Source organism: Phascolarctos cinereus, unplaced genomic scaffold, assembly GCF_003287225.1.
Source record: "Phascolarctos cinereus isolate Bilbo 61053 unplaced genomic scaffold, phaCin_HiC Scaffold_4;HRSCAF=312, whole genome shotgun sequence".
NCBI classification, from domain to species: Eukaryota; Metazoa; Chordata; class Mammalia; order Diprotodontia; family Phascolarctidae; genus Phascolarctos; species Phascolarctos cinereus.
In genome coordinates this window covers 726149377-726170810 of record NW_027555847.1, presented here as the reverse complement: position 1 = coordinate 726170810, position 21434 = coordinate 726149377, and the positions used below count along the sequence as shown (strand labels likewise).

The following is a 21434-nucleotide window of genomic DNA, read 5'->3' as shown; positions in this document are numbered from 1 at the left end:
GCCATGGAGGGAGACGGACTCACACAGTGCTTGAACCGGAAGTAGCTGTTACCTGGGGGAATGGGCCCTGTGTCCTGTGAGTCGAGGAGGTGCCCAATGCAACATGAATTCGCTAAAATCATCCCAGGCTCCTTGAGAGATATGGCAGCAGAGATAACCTGATCATTTTGGAGCACTGCCTGAAACAGTGAACCATGTGCTCACCAGAGGACATGGAGGAGAGTGTCCACTGCAGAGTCCATATGGAAAGAGGAGCCCCCATAGCTGGTGATGTCCTCCAGAGATCACCATTTGCAGGGAACAACATATACTGGTCGCGTCAAAACACTGAACATTGTAGAGCCTACCCTAACCTCCTCCTACCTTCCCAGTCTCCTATATTACTCTTCCCCAGCTAAGTGGAGAGATCACCAGGCCTAGAGCCAGGAAGACTTGAGTTCAAATCTGGCCTCAAGCACTTACTAACTGTGTGACCCTGGCCAAGTCACAACCTGTCTGTTTCCTCATCAGTCAAATGGGGATCATGATAGCACTTTCTAGGTATCTGGTTATTCACCCAGTGTCAAACCCGCTTATATTGCTGTTTATTCTGCATCTCTTTATCTTGGCCAGAAGATTAGAGGGACTTTGTCAAATGTTTTTCTAAGATGAATAGGCCAATTATGAGGACATTGTCAAGCACTGAATACAGTGTCTGCCACACAGTAGGCACTTAATAAATACTTGTTTCCTGATATCCTTTCCTTCTCCACCCACTGCATGAACCAGTTAACCTAGTCAGCTCAGGGTACCTCTGACCCATCACTACATCTCCCATCTCTGCACTTTTGCATAACCCTCTCCACTGCCTGGGTTACTCTCCTTTCTCGCTGTCAACTCTGAGAATCCCTGGCTCCTTCAAGACTTAGTGTGGAAGGCCACCTTCACTCTGCTGCTAACCTTTGATGGTGCTGTCAGTGTCCTAGAACCTTCTTCCTTCCATGGTTACTGTCCATCTCCTCTGTTTGAATCTTGTAGGTACCTACCTAAACATCATATTGGAGAGTAGAGCAGGGAGAGGAGAAAAAGAAGAAGGAGAGGGGGGAGGGGAAGAAGAGAGGAGGGGAGGGGAGGAGGGAGGGAGGGGAGAGGGGAGGGGAGGGGAGGGGAGGGGAGAGGAGGGAGGGAGGGGAGGGGAGGGAGGGGAGGAGGAAGGAGGGAAGGGAAGGGGAGGGAGGGAAGGGGAGGGAAGGAAGGAGGAGGGAAGGGAAGGAAGGGAAGGAAGGGAAGGGAAGGAAGGGAGAAGAAGAGGAAGGAGGAAGGGAAGGGAAGGAGGGAAGGAAGGAAGGGAAGGGAAGGGAAGGGAAGGGAAGGGAAGGGAAGAGAGAAGAGATTGAAGGCAGGATGGGGAGAAAGAGAGGGAGTAAGAAAAAGAGAAGAATGGAGTCTGCACACAATAGAGCAGTAAGCTTAACTACAATTCCTGGGGAAATTCCATAACCTATTGTAAAGGGTGTGGTCACTGAATAACCAGAAAAGGAAACTGGATCACAAAGAGCCAATGTGGCTTCCCCCAAAGACCATGGCAGACAAACCTGCTGTCCTTTGGGGGGCAGGATGACTAAAGAGGCAGGGCAGGGGGGAACATGGGGAACTCTGACCCTGCTCTCAGGGCCAGGCCCTCTCAGGATTCTGCTCTGCCCTGAAGAGGCTGCAGGGTCACTTTCCTCTGCCCCTGACTGTCAGCCCCCATTTCAGGGGCCTAGTGATTAGCACCCCACTTCCATTTCACTTCACATTTGTTTTTACAAAGAGATATTTGCTTTAAAGCGATATCTAGAAACAAACACACAGACATTTGCACAAGGCCCTGGTGGGAGGAGAGGGGTGATGAGATATTGGGTTCAAAGTCTAGTTCAGTACCTACATGGCTTTAGTCCCACTATGTGAAAGTACCAAACCAGCATGGTCCTGACTTCCAGCAGTCTAGCTTCCCTGAACCCAAGCTCTCATGGCATTGAAGCTGAGCTGGCTAAATCCCATCTGGATTCCCAGAATCCCAGATTCCTATGACTTAGCTGCTGGGTCAGATCAAGGACACCACTCCCTGACTCAGGTGCTTTTCTTGGAACCACATATCCTTGGGTTGGGGGCACAGAATGTGACCTTCTCCTGCATGGTGTCAGTGAAAGAATCCTTCACCCTTAAACACTAATATGATAAAAGCACCCAGGATGGATGAGTCAGGACAGCTTAACATCACCAAGAGTTCTGGCTCCAAAGCCAGTGGGAAAAAGCTGCTCCCAAGCACATGATAGGTCAATGCAGAATGCCCATGCCTCCCTCAGTACAAGGAGAAGGATGTACAAGTCAGAATAGAAGTCCAGCTCTCACTCTCTGCTCTAACCTATCCTCCAGACAGCCACCAAATCTATTAATTTATCTTGTATTTATTAACTTATGGATATGTTGTATTTCACCCTGGAGTGTGAGCTCCTTCCCCATAGGCACTGATTCCCTCATTTCTTTGTATCCCCAGTGCTTAGCATAGAGCCAGGCACAAAGCATGCCTAATACATGCTTCTTAATTGGCCTATTCATCTTAGAAAAACATTTGACAAAGTCCCTCTAATCTTCTGGCCAAGATAAAGAGATGCAGAATAAACAGCAATATAAGCAGGTTTGACACTGGATGAATAACCAGATACCTAGAATAGCTAAAAACACTTTGATATCAATTTGGAAAGTGGGCTTCGGTCCAGTGCCCCAGGGGTCCCTGCTTTGGCTAATGGTGGAGACATTCATCGAGAATGAGCAAGATACAAAACTGGGAGAAGAAGGAACCCACTAGGTGCTAGACCAAATGATGTCACGAGTCTAGAACATTGAACCAAGGTCAAGAGAAAGAATTTCATAGACATAAGTACAAAATCTCATAGTTGAGGGGGGGACAGGTTAACAGGTAAAAGACACCATTTTAGTTGGGGGAAAGTCTGAGTTGAAGCAAAGCAAGCTCAATCCGACTGAGCAATGTGATGTGAGAGCCAAGAAAGCTCATGCAATCTTGGGCCTACAGAAATGAAGACATTCTACTCTCTCACCCAATCAGATTCCAATGGAAGGACCCTGTGCATTTCTAGGCACTACAGTGTAACAAGGGCATCGCTAAGCTGGACAGTGTCCAGAGTAGGGCAGCCAGCTTGGAGAAGGACCCCAATCCATGTCACTGGAGAATCACTTGGAGGACCTGGGGATACTTAGCCTAGAAAAGAGAGTCTCAGGAGGCGCAGAACTGGGTTCAAGCATCTGAATGACCATCACGGGAGAGAGGGATTAGCCTTGTTCTCTTTGATACCAGAGAGCAGAACCAGGATCACTCAGGCTGCAAAGGGGAAGATGCCAGCTCCTAATGATGAGAAGCGTCCTAAAGCTGAATCTGAATGGGCTGCCTTGAGAGGTAGTGAGCTCCCCCTCACTGGGCAGGCTCCAAGCACAGATTGGATGAGCACTCGCTGGGGATAATGTTGGGGGCTGCTTCTCATTCAGGTATGGGGTAGACTGGATAGTCTTTCAGGAACCTCTCAGTCAGCTCTGACTGAGGGAGCTAAGCAAGACTGGGAAGGCTTCAGGAATTTGATCTGGGTCTTGAAGGACCAGTGCAACAAGGATAAACAGAGAAAAGAATGGGAAGACAGGCTAGATGGGAGAAATGCCTTGGACAAAGATGCTTTTGAGGGCCAGCTATGAAATCAGCCTACTTGGGAGGAGGGAGGAAAAGCTTCAAAAGAAGGATCTCGGGTGGGGGCAGAGCCAAGATGATGAAATGAAAGCAGTGACTTGCTTGAGCTGTTCCCCAAACCCCTCCAAATACCTGTAAAAAATGGCTCTAAACAAATTCTAAAGCAGCAGAACCCACAAAAGACAGAGTGAAACAAAGCCCAAGACAACCTGGATGGTTGATCGGAAAGGTATATCACGCTGGGCAGTGAAAGGAGCACAGTTTGGTATGGGCTCGCAGGCCACAGAGAACCTGAAGCAGGCCTCAGAGGACTGAATCGCAGGCAGCTGTGGTGGTTTCCAGACCTCTCAACCCACAAATGCCAAAGACAACTTAGAAGGTCAGTGGGGAAGTCTGTTTCTGTGGTGAGAGAAAGAAGCACGGTGGTTTCAGCTCCAGTCTCCAAGCTTGGCCCCAGTGTGGCTGCTGCTTCCAGAGCTTCCATCCCACAGACTGAGGGGGAATCAGGTGGCTGATCAAAGAGGGATTGCAGGGATCACTCTGCTGGTACAGGATTCTTCTGCTTTGCCCATGCACGGATCTGGGTCACAGTTCTGGGTGGCAGTCCTGGGGAGAGGAGGAGCACTGGTGGGGTGGAGCTTGCAGTGGCTGTGGAAGGAAATCCTCCTCACAGTTCCAGGACAGAAACGAGTGTTTGTGGTCACTCATAGACCAGAGCACGGGCCAGGAAAGGAGGAAGCACCTCACCCCTTATCATACCACCCTGGAAGAACTGAAAATTTACAAGTCTCTAGAAGTATCACTGAAAACAGCTTTACAAACCCCTGAAGCTTGGGAGAGTACATTCTCCACACTGGAAGCAGACCTCTACTTTAACAAAGAGTTTATAGCTCAAGTAATTGGCTAGGATCATGGCCATACCTCGCAAAAAAAAAAGTCAGACCATAGAATCTTTTTTTGGTAACAGAAGATCAAAACATACAACCAGAAGAAGACAACAAAGTCAGAGCTCCTACATCCAAAGCCTCCAAGAAAAATATGAATCAGTCCCAGGCCTTGGAAGAGCTCAAAAAGGATTTTGAGAAGCAAGTAAGAGAAGCAGAGGAAAAACTGAGAAGAGAAATGAGAATGATGCAGGAAAACCATGAAAAACAACTTAACAGCTTGCTAAAGGAGACCCCCAAAAAATACTGAAGAAAATAGCACCTTAAAAAAGAGCCTAACCCAAATGGCAAAAGAGGTCCAAAAAGCCAATGAGGAAAGAATGCCCTAAAAAGCAAAACTGGCCAAATGGAAAAGGAAACCCAAAAGCTTACTGAAGAAAATACTTCCTTAAAAATTAGAATAGAGCAATTGGAAGCTAGTGACTTTATGAGAAATCAAGACACTGTAAAATAAATCCAAAAGAATGAAAAATTAGAAAAATGTGAAATATCTCATTGGAAAAACAACTGACCTGGAAAATAGATCCAGGAGAGAGAATTTAAAAATTATTGGACTATCTGAAAGCCATGATCAAAAAAAGAGCCTAGACATCATCTTTCAAGAAATTATCAAGGAAAACTGCCCTGATATTTAGAACCAGAGGGCAAAATAGAAATTGAAAGAATCCACAATCTCCTCCTGAAAGAGATCCCCAAAGGAAAACTCCTAGGAATATTGTAGCCAAATTCCAGAGTTCCCAGGTCAAGGAGAAAATATTACAAGCAGCCAGAAAGAAACAATTCAAGTTGTGGAAACACAATCAGGATAACACAAGATTTAGCAGCTTCTACATTAAGGACCACAGGCATGGAATATAATATATTGGAGGGCAAAGGAGATAGGATTACAACCAAGAATCACCTACCCAGCAAAACTGAGTATAATCCTTCAGGGGAAAAAATGGTCATTCAGTGAAATAGAGGACTTTCAAGCATTCTTGATGAAAAGACCAGAGCTGAATAGAAAATTTGACTTTCAAACACAAGACTCAAGTGGAACATGAAGAAGTAAACAGGAAAGAGAAATCATAAGAGATTTATTAAGGTTGAACTGTTTACATTCCTGCATGGAAAGATGATATTTATAACTCATGAGACCTTTGTCAGTATTAGGGTAGTTGGAGGAAAAAATTATATGTATGTATGGTAGATAGATAATAGATAGATAGATAGATAGATAGATAGATAGATGATAGATAGATAGATAGAAGATAGATGGCACAGGGTGAGTTGAAGATGAAGGGTCATATCTGGAGAATAAAATTAAGGGTGAGAGAGGATTATATTGGAGAAGAGAAAGGAGAGGTAGAATGGGTAAATTATCTCACAAAAAAAAAAAGAAAGAAAAGGCCTTACAGTGGAAGGGAAACCAGGGAAGGTGAGAGGGAATGAGTGAATCTTTTTCTCATCAGATTTGGCTTAAGGAGAGAATAACATACACACTCAACTGGGTATGTAAATCAATCTTACCCTACAGGAAAATGGGGGGGAGGGGGGAAGGGGACAAGACAGCAGGGAAACGATAGAGGAGAGGGCAGATTGGGGGAGGGGGAAATCAGAAGCAAACACTTCTGAAGAGGAACAGGGTTAAAAGAAAGAATAGAATAAATGGGGGTTGGAATAGGATTAAGGGAAATAGAGTTAGTTTTTCACAAGATGACTACTATGGAAGTGTTTTGCATAACTCCACATGTATAACCCATAAAGAGTTGCTTGCCTTTTCAAAGAAGTGAGTGGGGAGGGAGGAAGGGGGAAAATTTGGAACTCAAAGTTTTGAAAACACATGTTAAAAAAAATGGTTTCACATTCAACTGGAAAATAAGAAATATAGGAAATGGGGTACAGAAATCTTTCCTGGAAAATAGAAGGAGAAGGAGATAAGAGAAGGGAGAGAGAGACAGAACAGAGGGCAGACTAGGGAAAGGGGTATTCAGAATGCATGCCACCTTGGGGTGGGGGGGGTGAGATGGGGAGAAAATTTGGAACTCAAAATCTTGTGGAAGTGAATGTTGAAAACTAAAAATGAATAAATTTTTTAAAAAGTTTTTAAAAAGTTTAAAAAAAAAGGATCTCATTCAGTAGGCACTGTCTCCAATAGCCCTGAGCACAACTCTGGGATGAGACCAGTCTTGGAGGCAGTAGAGTTGATGTGGAGCTGCCCCTGGGATCCACCTGTAATCCCATCACAGCCAGCTCTCAGCCATGTCCTCCTGTCATGACCATCAAGTTTCCTAGGTAAAAGAGCACCTACTCCACTCCCTTCCTTAATGAGGTATCTCTTTCCTGTTTCTCCCTCTGTCTGTCTCTGTCTCTCTCTATCTTTCTCTCTGTCACTGTGTCTCTGTCTCTAACTCTGTCTCTCTCTGTCTCTGTCTATGTCTTTCTCTGTCTCTGTCTCTCTCCCACTTTCTTAGCCTGAGGCCTCCATTCATAACATAGGTATATAGGTTGGGTTCCTTTGCTCCTCCTGGGCCCTACCTAAATATGAAGGATTATGGATATGGCCTAGTTACTGTCCAAAGAAGACACCTGTGTAGAGTATCAGATGAAGTAAACAGACAAAACAGAGTGAGGACAATTCAGGGGCCAGGCTGCACTCAGATCATAGTATCCAGAGCATGAAAAGGGCCAATCTCATTGTCCTCTGTTCGGTTCACATGCCATCTCAAGTCCATGAGGGCCACTTCTGGACACCATAATTTGGGAAGGACATTGGCAAAATAGATGCTGATTTTAAAAAGAGAAAAAAGATTGTCCAAGGAAGGGAGACCTGGCTGGTGTAAGCATGGGAGATGGGGCCTTACAGAATCACTTAAAGAAACTCAGCCTCTACTGGCTAAAGAGGACAAACCTAGGATCAGGGAAAGGGACACCAAAGCTTTCTTCCAGTATCTAAATGGCTATCACAAGATGAAAGAAGGAGGCTGGTTCTGCCGGGCTCCAGAGCCCAGCATTACAAGAGCAGAGCAAAGAAACAGATGGAGGCTCATTGTGAGGGAAATTAGTGAACATCTGGAGCTCTCCATGGTGGCACAGCCTTCCCTGGAGATCAGCCTGCAGAGCTCAGTGCACCCTTCATCAGGCAGGAAGGCAGTGGTGAGAATTCTCCACCAAGAATCCTCTGGATGAGAAGCCTCTGAGGGCTCTTCAGAACTGAGAATCTGCAAGTCTAGAGCTCAGAGAAGGAATGAGGGCCAGAGAGATCTGGGAGCCCTCCCTGAGATTAAATTTCACCTTCTATGCTATTGGTCAGTTGTATCCATATCTTCATGACCCCATGGACCATAACCTGCCAGAGCCTTCTGTCTTCCACTTTCTCCCCAAGTCTGTCCAAGCTTCCATAATACCATCTATCCATGTCATCCTCTGTCATCCCCTTCTCCTGTTGCCTTTGATCTTACCCAATATCAGGGACTTTTCCAATGAATCCTGTCTTCTCATTATCTGCCCAAATTACTTGAGCTTCAGTTTCAGTAATTCACCTTCCAAAGGATAGACCGAATCCATTTCTTATCAGTATTCATTGATTTTATCTGCTTTCTATCCAAATGACTCTCAAAATCTTCTGCAACACTAGCATTCACAACTACAATTCTGCAGCACTCGGCTTTGCTTATGGTGCAGTTTTTATGTATAAATGTTTTTCTCCAATACTCTTACTTTCTCCACAATCCAACAAATTTTACAATTCAGCCTCTAGTTCTCCCACTCTTCAAAAACTAGCCTGCTCTTCTGATAATTCTTGGTTCACATATTGCTGAAGTCCAGCGTGGCAGGATCTTGAGCATGACCTTGCTGGCCTGTGAAATGAGCCCAATCATTCAGTAATGTGAACATTCTTTGGCACTGCCCTCATTACCACTAAGACATAACCACATCTTTCCAACCCAGTCTACAGGGTAGAGTTTTCCAGATGTGTTGGCTTAGTGAGTGCAGCACTTTAACAGCCTCATCATTCAGGGTTTTTAATAGCTCAGCTGGGATTCCATCACCTCCACTGGCCTCATGGTGAGCAGTGCTTCCCAAGGCCCACTTCACTGACTGCTCCAGGATGTCTAGCTCCAGGCAGTGAACACACCATCACGGTTATCAGCGATGTTAAGAGCTTTCTTGCCTTCTTCTTCTGTATCTTCTGTATCGGCCAGGTCTCCTCAATGTCTTCTGTTTCTCTTAGGTGCCCACTATCTCTGCTTTTCTCTTGCCCTCTCCTCATCTCCACAGCAGGCATTAGAATCCTCAGGTGCACTACCTGCCAGGGCTGTTGGGAGGGAAGAGCTTTGCAGACAGTTAAGATGAGCTCCATCCTGACAAGCATTTGCTGAGTGCTTAGCACGATGCCTAGCACATGGTAGGCACTTAATAAATGGTTCATGAGTGACTGCTATATTGATTGGGTGAATTCTGAGGCCTTGCTGCTGGCCATGGCTCACAAACAAGAGGGCCATGGGGCTCAAGCTTCTGACTGACTCTTTATTCCCGTCGGGATGCCCACATTAGAGGTAGGAAAGCCCTCCAAAACAAAAGCTGGTCTCAGACCCAGCCTTCAGGACTGGTAAATGGCTTTCCCTGCCTCACTTAAGCAGCCCTGACACCCTCCCACGTAAGGACCACACCAACACTCAAGGAAAGGGTGGAGCCAGGGATTGCTCTATCTTAGGGGCAGGGAGGGACAAGGCCCCATTCAAGTCCCTCTTCTCCCAAGAATTCTAGAAAACTCTGCATCTGGATCAGGGAGTCAATCCCACCAGTGGCCCAGAGGATATGGCCCCACATCGTTTGTGATAGGGGAAGGGAGAAGAGGGGAAAAGGGATGCCTTTACAACCCATGGGGCTCTGAACTTTAGTCTCCTCTGCCTCTAGCCCTCTACACCAGGTTTCTCAGCCCCAGGAGGTATGGGTCCCAAGAGCTGGCAGCAAGAATTCAGTGCTATATGTTCAGTGCTTTGAGATCCTAAGGAGACAGGCTGCAGGGGCTGATCTGGGAAAAGGACCTAAAAGCCCAGCTCTCCATGAGGTGCTCCTTACTAATGCCTCATGGAATTCCTGTATAAGACCCTGCAGCAGGAACTCAAGTCTTCTCAGATGATGGATTTTCTCTCAACTCTTCACTGTGGGCCAAATGTTCACTGGGATAGGAATTGGAGGACACCTGGCCCAGCTCTCTGGTGAAGTGAAAAAGGGCCTCTACTCTGTGGTGCACCAGGTGGAGGGGCCAGTGTTCCTCTCTCACAGCTGCACAGAGAGGAAAGGGGGGTGGGCTCTGAGACAAATCACTGGGAGGTTTTTGTGCAGGTCTGTGCCACTGTGTTGGGTGTTCGGCGGAGGGACCGAGCTGACCGTGCTTGGTGAGTCACTGCTTTTTGCTCTCCCTTCCTGGGATGCTGGGGGCTCTGGGAAAATCTCTCCTCACTTCCTCTGCTTGCTGGGAGCTCCTAATTGGGGTCCCCCTTGCCAGCTCCTGCTACACATTCACCATCTCTCCAGCTGCCTGACCTCTGCCCTTGCTATCCTCTTCTTTGGGAGAGCACTCTTCTCAGAGTGCTACACCAGGGGCTTGCATGGTCTATGGAAGTAGCCTGGACTCTTTCCCAGCCTAGCTCTCTCTCACTCCCCTCTTTGGGTTTAATGAACAACCTTAGGGAATATGGACACCTCACATTTCAGGATTGGGCAGGGCTGAAGGGACCACTGAGGCAGGAAACAGTGGACCTGCAGGATGATGGCCAAATCTGGGCTTCTTCTAGGGAATTGGTAGTTCCTTCAGGAGGAGTTGGCAGGGGGCAGAGAGGTTTGCTGGTCAGAAGGATGACCTCGGCCTCTCAGACCTTCCCGGGACCCTTCAGGGGAAAAAAGGAGGGGTCATCCCAGAAGACGAGGGATCTGGCCACACAGGAGAGCAGGGGTGGAGAACATAGACCAGGACAAATGGGGGGATCTTGGCCAAAGACACACTCCCTGGAAAAGATGGGAATAACAAAGATAGAAACTCTGAGCCAGACACTGCCCAGGACATGCTAACTCCACATCACACCAAATGCCCAGCATAGATGCCCCAAACACATACACACACACACACACACACACACACACACACACACACACACACATACACACTTCCTCAGAGCAGACCAGTTGACCCCCAGGGACTGTCTCCACAACGGATAAATCTCCAAAGACAACCTGACTCCCCAGGACTCGGGCCCTGATTGCTCAATCCAAAGGGACTCCTCAGGAGAGACAGGCAGACCTCTCCATCCCCCAGGACAGAAAGGAGAATAACGCTGGGGGGTGGGGAAGCAGGGCATTGGGGGGAGGGTCCTGGCAATCCACTGGCATGTCCAGCAGGACACTCTAGGGTCTACTTGGACAGTGTGTAAGAGGAAGCCTGAGCAGAATCAGGCTTCTCAGAGTAACGAAGGTCAGGCTGGGAAGGTGAGTTTAGAGATCAGGGTAACATACCTAACAAGCAGGTGAAGAAATGGAAGGCCATAGAGGAGAAAGGGGAACGCATAGTGCCCAGAAATTCAGGACAAAGGCAACACAACAAGCCAAGTCACATAAAAAATGAGCCCATTTCTGGGGATCGGGACCAGTGGTTCAAATCTTAGCTCTACTTCTTACTATGGGTGGGACTTTTGGAAACTCATTTCCACTCTCAGGGACTCAGGTTCCTCATCTGTACAGTGGGTAGAGCAGTAGGAGAAAAGAGCCTTCTAATCCTGTTCCAGGGCTAGCTCCTTCCACCAAGAACATTCCAGACCCAAGGCTCTGGTAGAATCTGGATGGCACACACAGGTCTGGGGGCCCCAAGGTTCTCCCTCAGTCTCTGACCTTTTGCTCTTCTCTGACTAATCTCTCCTCCTCTTTCATCACTCCACCTAGATCAGCCCACGGTGGCCCCCATCATCAATGTCTTTCCTCCAACCCAAGAAGAGCTAGCCACCAATAGGGCCACCCTCGTGTGTCTGCTGAGTGGCTTCTACCCAAGAACAGTGGAGGTGGCATGGACCAAGGATGGCTCCCCCGTATCTCAGGGTGTGGAGACCACCCCGCCATTCCGCCAGAGTGACAGCAAGTACTCAGCCAGCAGTTACCTCTCACTCTCTGCTGACCAGTGGCTGTCAGCCAGCACCTTCACCTGCAAGGTCACGCAGGATGGCAAGGTCATCCAGAAGGAGATCTCCTCAAGCCAGAGCACCTAGATGCCCACAATCCTTCCTGCACCCCTCCCTCTATCCCCACACATAGGCTTCCCCAGCTCATCCTCCCCCTACCCTCTTCCAATAAAGATCTTGTCCTTTATCATTCAATTTCCTCTCCAGCCTTCTGTGTCTGATCTCCCCTCCCTTTAGTGCAACTCACACTATTGGGTCCCTGACAACCTTCATGCCAAAAAGGCACCACAGGCTAAGCCCCTGGCTGGATGGGAGATGAAAGATCACTTCCAGCCCACATATTTGCTTCTTGCCAGAGCCTGTCTCTCCCTTCTGAAACATGAGGGGTATCTGAAACTGGTTTTGGTCAAAGGGATGGCTCTCGGGATGGAGGAAGAGGAGCAGGATGGGAACATAGGAGGTCAGTGATGGAGCGCTATGCCTGCAGTCAGGGCGACCTGAGCTCACATCCAGCCTCAGAGGCTTCCTATCTGTGCCCCCTGAAGTGAGCAGGTCACTATTCCTCCTTCAGCCTCACTTTCCTTATCTGGAAAATGGGGAGAATGACCCCATCTGCCTTCCTGCGTTGTTGGCAGTAAACAATTTGATAATATCTGTAAGGCACTTTGCAAAACTTAAACTGTTATATGAAGATTATTTTTATTATAATTTGTTTTTATTTTTACTAATAGCACCTATCTCCCAGAGCTATTGTGAAGATTAAATGATATGGCAAATGGAAAGGGCTTTGCAAACCCTAATGACGTACAGAAATCTGAGCTGCGTGGAGGACAGATTGCAGCGGGACAACACTGGAGGTGAGGAGACCCATGAGAATGTGACTGCCATGAGCCGGACCTGGGCTGCTGAGGGAGTGACCCAGGGCAAGAAAGTGTGAGTGGAAGAAAACAAGCCTATGTGAGGGAAGGTGTGAAGGCAGAGGACAAGATCTGGAGGGGGCTGAACAGGTGGGCAGAGTGACACTGAGCAGGAGGCCAAGATGGGACCTAGGCTGTGGACCTGGCTGATTGGAAGCATGGCCACTTACTTGGTAACATGCAGGAGATGAAGATGTGACCTTGACTGTGGACTTGGGAACAGGATTTTTCCTAACCTGAGAATGCTCAGAGCCCCACAAAGCTGGCCTAGAGGTGGGAATGCCACTAATCAAGTAGTTAAAACAATCAGTTTCAGAGTGAGGAATGTTCCCTTAGCTGAAGTAAAAGCAAGGCTTGTATACTTAACTTACAAACAAGTTATATACTAAACTCACCAGGAAGATGGATTACAAACAATCAGAAACCCCCGACCCCACAACACACTTTTGGGGGTCTTTAGGGGTCATGACCACCTCCCCTAAAGTACAGAACCAAAGGTCTGTGACAGGAACAGGTTGTACAGTCTTTGATTCGCTTCACTGAAGTTCAAGCGGATTGTGAGCATTGGCACAGCTTTGAGTGATCAGTTTACCCTGCATTATGAGCTCTGAACCTCTAGCCAGAGAGGCAGCTCTGGAGAAAATGAAATTATTGCTATATTCATTATATCCATATCTATATCTATATCTATATCTATATCTATATATCTATAGATAGATAGATAGATAGGTAGATAGATAGATAGATAGATAGATATCATACTGATTAATGTGAATATTGTAATTTCTTTTTCATTCCCTCCTTTCAGCCAAAAAGGTCACAACGACTCTCGAAGGCCAATGAGGAACGTTCATTGGAAACATGATTCTAAAACATTTCTTGATTAAAGAAATTTGCTATGAAAGGAAAAAGAGGAACATAGTAACCATATATCAGGGGGGAAATTCCCTTAATTCTGCTTGATTCCAGGCATCAGTCACATCTGACAGCCAATCATATAGCTACAGAGTGTTAAAGCAAGGCACAGGATTAACCAGGTGGCAATTTTCCTTTTCCAGAAAGGAAATGACACAATGGGGAAATAAAGTCAGGAGGATTCAATCTAGGCTGTGTCCTAAGCTGTCCTCACAATGTTCCCCTGCTCAAAACCCACCTTCGCAGTTCCAGACTGTCACACATGCCATTTTCTATTCTTGACTTTGTGACAATTCGTACAACTATTCCTGAAATCAAAGCTCAGAACAAATCACTGACCCAGGAATTTTTACCTTCAATAGCAAAATTTTCATTAATCACAATTGAAATTAAAACTCAAGGAGTTAAGTACAAAATTAAAGTGAAAGAAAAACAAACTTCTACTTCTGTGAACATTAAGAAATTCAGGGGACAGTAGAAAGGAGAAAAAAACTGTGATTCCTGGGGAAATCTCATAACCTATTGTAAGAGGTACGGTCACTAACCAGCCAGGAAAGGAAGCTGTATCACAAAGATCCAATGTGGCTTCCCCAAAGACCATGGCAGAGAAACTCGCTGCCTTTGGGGGGCAGGATGACTAAAGAAGCAGGGCAGGGGGGAACATGGGGAACTCTGACCCTGCTCTCAGGGCCAGGCCCTCTCAGGATTCTGCTCTGCCCTGAAGACACTACAGGGTCACTTTCCTCTGCCCCTGACTGTCAGCCCCCATTTCAGGGGCCTAGTGATTAGCACCCCACTTTCATTTAACATCAGAGTTGTTTTAACAAAGAGATATTTGCTTTGAAGCAATATCTAGAAACAAACACACAGACATTTGCTCAAGGCCCTGGTGGGGGGAGGTGGTGATGAGATATTGGGTTCAAAGTCTAGTTCAGTACCTACATGGCTTTAGTCCTACTACGTGAAAGTACCAAACCAGCATCGTCCTGACTTCCAACAGGCTAGCTTCCCTGAACACAAGCTCTCATGGTATTGAAGCTGAGTTGGCAAAATCCCATCTGGATTCCTGGAATCGCAGATTCCTATGACATAGCTGCTGGATACGATCAGAGATGCCACTCCCTGACTCAGGTGCTTTTCTTGGAACCAAACATCCTTGGGCTGGGGGCACAGAATATGACAAAATCATGCCTAGGTCTTCAGTGGCTGCTCTCATGGCAAGTGCATGCCTGCCATTCCCGATCCTGAAAGAACAGCTCCTACGTGGACTGTCTCAAGCCTTGGGGGTCATGATGACTCTGCGGGGTACAGGATCAGAGTTCTTTGACAGGAAGAGAACTGCAGGGAACATGGATTATGAACAGATCAGAGAAAGGTATGATAGGTGTTGATTCTCAGGTCACCAGGAAATAGGGGGGAGCTAAAATCAGAAATCCTTCAGTGAACACCTGGTGCTAGTAACAGGAATACAATTAGCTGGAAGGTGAGATCATCCAGAGCTGCAAAGGACCATTGTAAGGCCAAGCTCAGGGCACAGCCTGCTTGCTGGGCCGTAACTCTGGGAAACAGAGTGTCTCCAAAATATTTTGACATCATCAACCTTCGAATGGGTGCTCCTTCAGCACAGGCACTGATTTCCCTCTTTCTTTGCATCCCCAGTGCTTAGCAAAGAGCCAGGCACATAGTATGTATAATACATGCTTGTTCACTGATTGATTCATCTTAGAAAACATTTCACAAAGTCTCTCCCTCTATTCTTATGGCCAAGATGAAGGGATTTGGGCTAGAGAGCAATGGAAGTGAGGGGATTCAGACTGGGTGATGACCAGATACCTAGAATACCTAAGAACAGTTTGATGTCAACTTGGAAAGTAGATGTCAGTCCAGTGCCTCACGGGTCCCTGCTTTGGCTAACGATGAACATGGGACACTCAAAGAGATTCAGCAAGGCACAACACTGGGAGGGAAAGGAAACCACTAGATGCTACACCTAGGATCCCAAATGATGTCAGAACTCTGCAACATTGAACCAAGGCCAAGAGAAAGAATTTTGTAGACAAAAGTACAAAACCTTACCCTTGAGGGGTAGGGGCAGGTTAACAGGTAGAAGACAGCATTTCAGTGGGGGGGAAGTCTGAGTTGCAGGAAACCAAGCTTGATACCAGTGAGCAGTGTGATGTGAGAGCCAAGAAAGCTCATGCAATCTTGGGCTTGCAGGAACGAAGACATTCTACTCTCTCAACCCATCAGACTCCAGAGGAAGGACCCTGTGCAATTCTGGGCACTACAGTGCAACAAGGACATCGCTAAGCTGGACACCGTCCAGAGCAGGGCAGCCAGCCAGGAGAAGGACCCCAATCCATGTCATTGGAGAACCACCTGGAGGACCTGGGGATACTTAGCCTAGAAAAAAAGACTCTCAGGGGGCACAGAGCTGGGATCAAACATCTGAAGGACCATCATGGGAGAGAGGGATTGGTCTTTTTCTCCTTGGTACCAGAGAGCAGAACCAGAATCACCCAAGCTGCAAAGGGGAAGATGCCAGCTCCTAATCATGAGAACTGTCCTAAAGCTGAATGGGCTGCCTTGAGAGGTAGTGAGCTCCCCCTCACTGGGCAGTCTCCAAGCATAGACTGGAGGACCATTGGCTGGGGATAATGCTGGGAGAAGTGCTTCTCATTCAGGAATGGGGTGGGCTGGATGGTCTTTGAGGAATCTCTCAGTCAGCCCTGACTGAGATTTCAGGACTCCAGGGAATCTCTGAAGACTATGAGAGCAGCTGTGAAAAGGTCAAGGAAGGAGACAGGGGACCAGTTGGTTGGGAGGCTCTCTGCATTATCTTCACCACAGAGGATTAGCTAGCCGCCTAACAACCAGAAATCTGAAAGAGAACACTTTGCCACCTCCCAGAGAAGGGAGCTAAGCAGGCCTGGGAAGGCTTCAGGAATTTGATCTGGGTCTTGAAGGACCAGTGCAACAAGGATCAACAGGGAAAAGATAAGGAAGATACACTGAGTGAGAGAAATGTCTTGAGCAGAAGGCTTTTGAGGGTTACCTATGAGATCAGCCTGCTTGGAGGGGAGGGAGGAAAAGCTTCAAAAGAAGGATCTCATCAAATAGAAACTTTCTCCAATGAGCCTGAGCACAGCCCTGGGGGAGCCCAGCCTTGGAGGCAGGAGAGGTGACTGGGAGTTACCCCTACCTCCAGGGATGGACCCCACCTGCAAACCCCTTCACCAACAGCTCTCAGCCATGCCCTCCTGTCATGCCTGACAGGTTTCCAGAACAAGCAGACCTTAGGGGCCAAAGGGCACCTGCAGGCAGAAAGAGTTTTGGTACGACTCTCAATCACAGTGGTTTGTTTTTGGCGGTGGGACCCAACTGACCGTCATCGGTAAGTAGCCTTTGTTCTCCCTGTCCCTCCTTTCTATCCAGGGTCTTGCTGGGAAATAACACTCTTTCTCACTGGGTATCACCCACTTAACTGAGGGTCTCCCTAGGGTCAGGAGGCTGGAGGTGGGGACCAATGTGGTCCCACCTACAGCAGCCCATGGAGGGGACGATGACCCAGCAAGGAAGGGACTTAATCCCCAGGACACACTCTAAGAAAACCATTGTCCCCACATTGGAGACAAGGGAGAAGATTGGGGGGTAAGGCAGGACAGAACCCAGCAGAGGAATCAGACAAATAGCATTCCTTCCCCTCTCTAAACTCAGTCCCTTTACACTAGGAATCCATGAGGAGAACTGGGGCTCCCTCAGATGTGGGGACTTCAGGGTGCCAGTGAGGAACCAGAGGACACACAAGGGGTGGATGGTGGAGCCTGGACTGCTGGGCAGCCTGGGTGGGAAGCCCAAGTGAGGACTACCTGGGGGATTTGGGCAGGAGCAGTGACAGACCACGGGCAGCAGAAGCAAAAGCATTGGCTCCCTCACCAGCAGCTCTCTGGGACCTCTGGTCTTGGCCTCCTAAGGGAATGGGAGAGGGTGATGGGACAGACAATGGAGACCAAGTCAGGCTTGACAAAAACGACAGTGGGGTAGAGGCAGAAAGAGGCAATGGAGGGGAGTTACTACAGCTCTGGACTTGGAATGAGGAAGACTGAGTTAGGAATTCTGCCTGTGGTTCATTGAGGGGTTGGAAGGAGGACACAAGTGGCATCACTATGTCGGGGTCAAGGTACAGTGTGTCTGACCGTGTCTGCTCAGACCAATAAGAACTAGGAAGGCTCGACCACAGGTTGGCACAAATACGCCATACGAACATGGGGAGTGGCGATGTCTCTCCATTTGTGCATCTGCCTTTGATACTTTGGTTCAGTGAATATGGGCAGGTTAATTAATCTCTCCAGACAGTAGTTCCCTCATCTATAAAATAAAGTGGTCCAACTCAATGATCTTACAGGCCCTTTGTAGCTCTACATCTCTGGCCCTAGTCATACCAGACTCCACAGACACTACCAGAAAAGTACAGGAACTGAGAGTGGGGAAATATGCTTTGGAGAGATGTACTGAGGCTCTCTTGAGCTCAGACATAACGGAAAGGCAGTGGAAAGGGTAGAATATGGTCAGGCAGAAGAGTTGCCTGGTTTCTAGAGTAGCCTCATGAAGTGTGAGGAATGGTCGAAATGAAGCATCCTGGCTGTCCAGGGGGTAGCCAGGGGAGCCTGGAGAGCGGGAGCCCTGGCTGGCCAGGGTAAGACTCAGAGAGAGTAAAAAAAGAATCTTAGCATGTCAGAAAGACCTGTACATGAGGAAGGGAGGGATCTTGGAATCATGGTGTCATCTGTGCTCCCCAAAACTTTTATTTGATTCATTGTCTCCTCCAGAGAGTCTCCCCAACATCAGACAACAGAGCATTGGAAAGCAATCAGGGTAAAGAGAAGAAGAGAGGAGGGTGTAGACGCGAGAGAAGAGGGTGCACACCTCAGAAGTCCCAGGTTCCATGGGGTCAGGAACGATTAGAAATGGAAAAAACTATCAGCAGGAACAGGAGCATTGAACGGGGTTGTAAGTAGGAATGTTAATGTGCCTCCACTCTGTGTAAGACTGACTTCTTCCCCTCTCTGCCACACTGCCAGGTCAACCCGCAGTAGCCCCCACCGTTAATGCCTTTGCTCATCCCAAGAAGAGCTAGCCACCAAGAAGGCCACCCTCGTGTGTCTGCTGAGTGGCTTCTACCCAAGAACAGTGGAGGTGGCATGGACCAAGGATGGCTCCCCCGTGTCCCAGGGTGTGGAGACCTCCCAGCCGTCCCGCCAGAGTGACAGCAAGTACTCAGCCAGCAGTTACCTCTCACTCTCTGCTGACCAGTGGCTGTCAGCCAACACCTTCACCTGCAAGGTTACCCACGATGGCAAGGTCATCCAGAAGGAGCTCTCGCGCAACCAGTGCACTTAGAGGACCACATCCCTCTCTCACGCCTCCCTCTCTCCCCACACAGGGGCTTCCCCAGCTCATCCTCCCCTCTCCTCGCTTTCAATAAACATCTTGTCCTTTCACATTCAGTTGCGGCTCCAGTCTTCTGTGTCTGATCTCCCCTCTCTTTGAATGTGGCTCACAAGATTTGGCCCCCGATAGCCCCCATGACAAAAAGGCAGTACAGGCCAAGCCCCTGGATGGATGGAACATGAAAGTCAATCACCCGAGAGTCCAAGGTCTGCAGTGGGTCCCATCATGCCCGTCACCCAAGGTGGGAAGGGAAACAAGGGATGAGGAAGGACGGTCCAAGGAGTAGCCCTACATCTAGGGAACAGGACAGAGGGATCAGAGTGCAGCCCAGGACCACTCCACTTCAGCTTCACCCACTGGGATGGACAAACCCCCTCCCATCCTGAGAACTCCAGAGCCCTAGAGGACAAACCAGAACACCCTCCTCCTGACACATCAGACGGCCACAGGGCAGGGAACACTGGCTCCATAGGAAGAGGATGTGGGTTCACATTGAGCCCTTGTCCTTACCACCTGGGAGACTTTAGCCAAGTCACAGCCTCCCCTGGAAGCAGTGCCCGCATCTGTAATGAGAGCAATTTAGACGAGGTACCTTCTCAGGTCCGTTCTAGCTCTACAGCTGGACCTGCAGTCAGGAAGGCTTCCAGCCTCAGACACTTACTAGCTGTTTGACCCTGGCTAAGTCACTTAACCACTCAGCCACATTTTGCTGAAATACCGAATAGGTAAAATCATAGCCCCTGCCTTCCACAACTGTTGTGAGGATTTAACGAGATAATGCTTCTAAAGTGCTTAGCACAGAGCCTGGCACATAGTAGGCAGTCTAGAAATCTTAGCTGTTATCACTACCATTATCATTATCATTATCATTACGAAGCCCACTGTCATCTGTTCGGTTCACATGCCATCTCAAGTCCCTGAGGTCCACTTCTAGATACCATAATTTGGGAAGGATATTGGCAAAATAGAGACTGATTTAAAAAGAAAAAGAGTTTCAAAGGAACAGGGACCTGGATGGTGAAGGAATGGAAGATGTGGCCTTACCGAATCTTAAAGAAACTTGGCCTCTGCTGGGTAAAGAGGACAAACCTAGGGTCAGGGTAAAGGACACTAGAACTCTCTTCAAGTATCTAAATGGCTATCAGAGTATGAAGGAATAAGCTGGTTCTGCCGGGCTCCAGAGCCCAGCATTAGAAGCAGCAGAGCAAGAAAACAGATGGAGGCTCATTGTGAGGGAAATTAGTGAACATCTGGAGCTCTCCATGGTGGCACAACCTTCCTTGGAGATCAGCCTGCAAAGCTCAGTGCACCCTTCATCAGGCAGGAAGGCAGTGGTGAGAATTCTCCACCAAGAATCCTCTGGATGAGAAGCCTCTGAGGGCTCTTCAGAACTGAGAATCTGCAAGTCTAGAGCTCAGAGAAGGAATGAGGGCCAGAGAGATCTGGGAGCCCTCCCTGAGATTAAATTTCACCTTCTATGCTATTGGTCAGTTGTGTCCAAATCTTCATGATCCCATGGGCCATAACCTGCCAGAGCCTTCTGTCTTCCACTTTCTCCCCAAGTCTGTCCAAGCTTCCATAACACCATCTATCCATCTCATCTTCTGTCATCCCCTTCTCCTTTTGCCTTTGATCTTACCCAATATCGGGGTCTTTTCCAATGAATCCTGTCTTCTCATTATCTGCCCAAATTACTTGAGCTTCAGTTTCAGTAATTCACCTTCCAAAGGATAGACCGAATCCATTTCTTATCAGTATTGACTAATTTTATCTGCTTTCTATCCAATTGACTCTCAAAATATTCTGCAACACTGTCATTCACAACTACAATTCTGCAGCACTCAGCTTTCCTTATGGTCCAGTTTTTATATATAAATGTTTTTCTCCAATGCTCTTACTTTCTCCACAATCCAACAAATTTTGGCACTTCAGCCTCTACTTCTCCCACTCTTCAAAAACTAGCCTGCTCTTCTGGTAATTCTCAGTTGACATATTGCTGAAGTCCAGCTTGGCAGAATCTAGAGCATGACCTTGCTGGCCTGTGAAATGAGCCCAATCATTCAGTAATGTGAACATTCTTTGACATTGCCTTTCATTACCAGTAAGACATAAATGCATCTTTCCAACCCAGTCTACAGGGTAGAGTTTTCCAGATGTGTTGGCTTAGTGAGTGCAGCACTTTAACAGTCTCATCATTTAGGGTTTTTAATAGCTCAGCTGGGATTCCATGACCTTCACTGGCCTGATGGTGAGCAGTGCTTCCCAAGGCCCACTTCACTGACTGCTCCAGGATGTCTAGCTCCAGGCAGTGAACACACCATCATGGTTATCAGTG

At 47.8% G+C, this 21434-nt stretch overlaps 1 protein-coding gene and 1 pseudogene across 2 annotated transcripts in view; both read left to right on the top strand.

Moving 5' to 3' along the window:
- The window catches only part of LOC110202564 (immunoglobulin lambda-1 light chain-like), a 53718-nt gene extending 41707 nt beyond the window's left edge, over nt 1-12011 (top strand). Inside the window, exons 3-4 of the mRNA XM_078154497.1 lie at nt 10010-10046; nt 11584-12011. Coding sequence (XP_078010623.1) covers nt 10010-10046; nt 11584-11903 — 357 coding nt within the window. The 3' untranslated portion in view covers nt 11904-12011. The remainder of the gene's footprint in view (nt 1-10009; nt 10047-11583) is intronic.
- The window catches only part of LOC110202566 (immunoglobulin lambda-1 light chain-like), a 157132-nt pseudogene extending 137977 nt beyond the window's left edge, over nt 1-19155 (top strand). Inside the window, exons 3-4 of the transcript XR_013486518.1 lie at nt 17003-17042; nt 18730-19155. The product of XR_013486518.1 is annotated as an immunoglobulin lambda-1 light chain-like (transcript). The remainder of the gene's footprint in view (nt 1-17002; nt 17043-18729) is intronic.
- The last annotated feature ends 2279 nt before the right edge of the window (nt 19156-21434 follow it).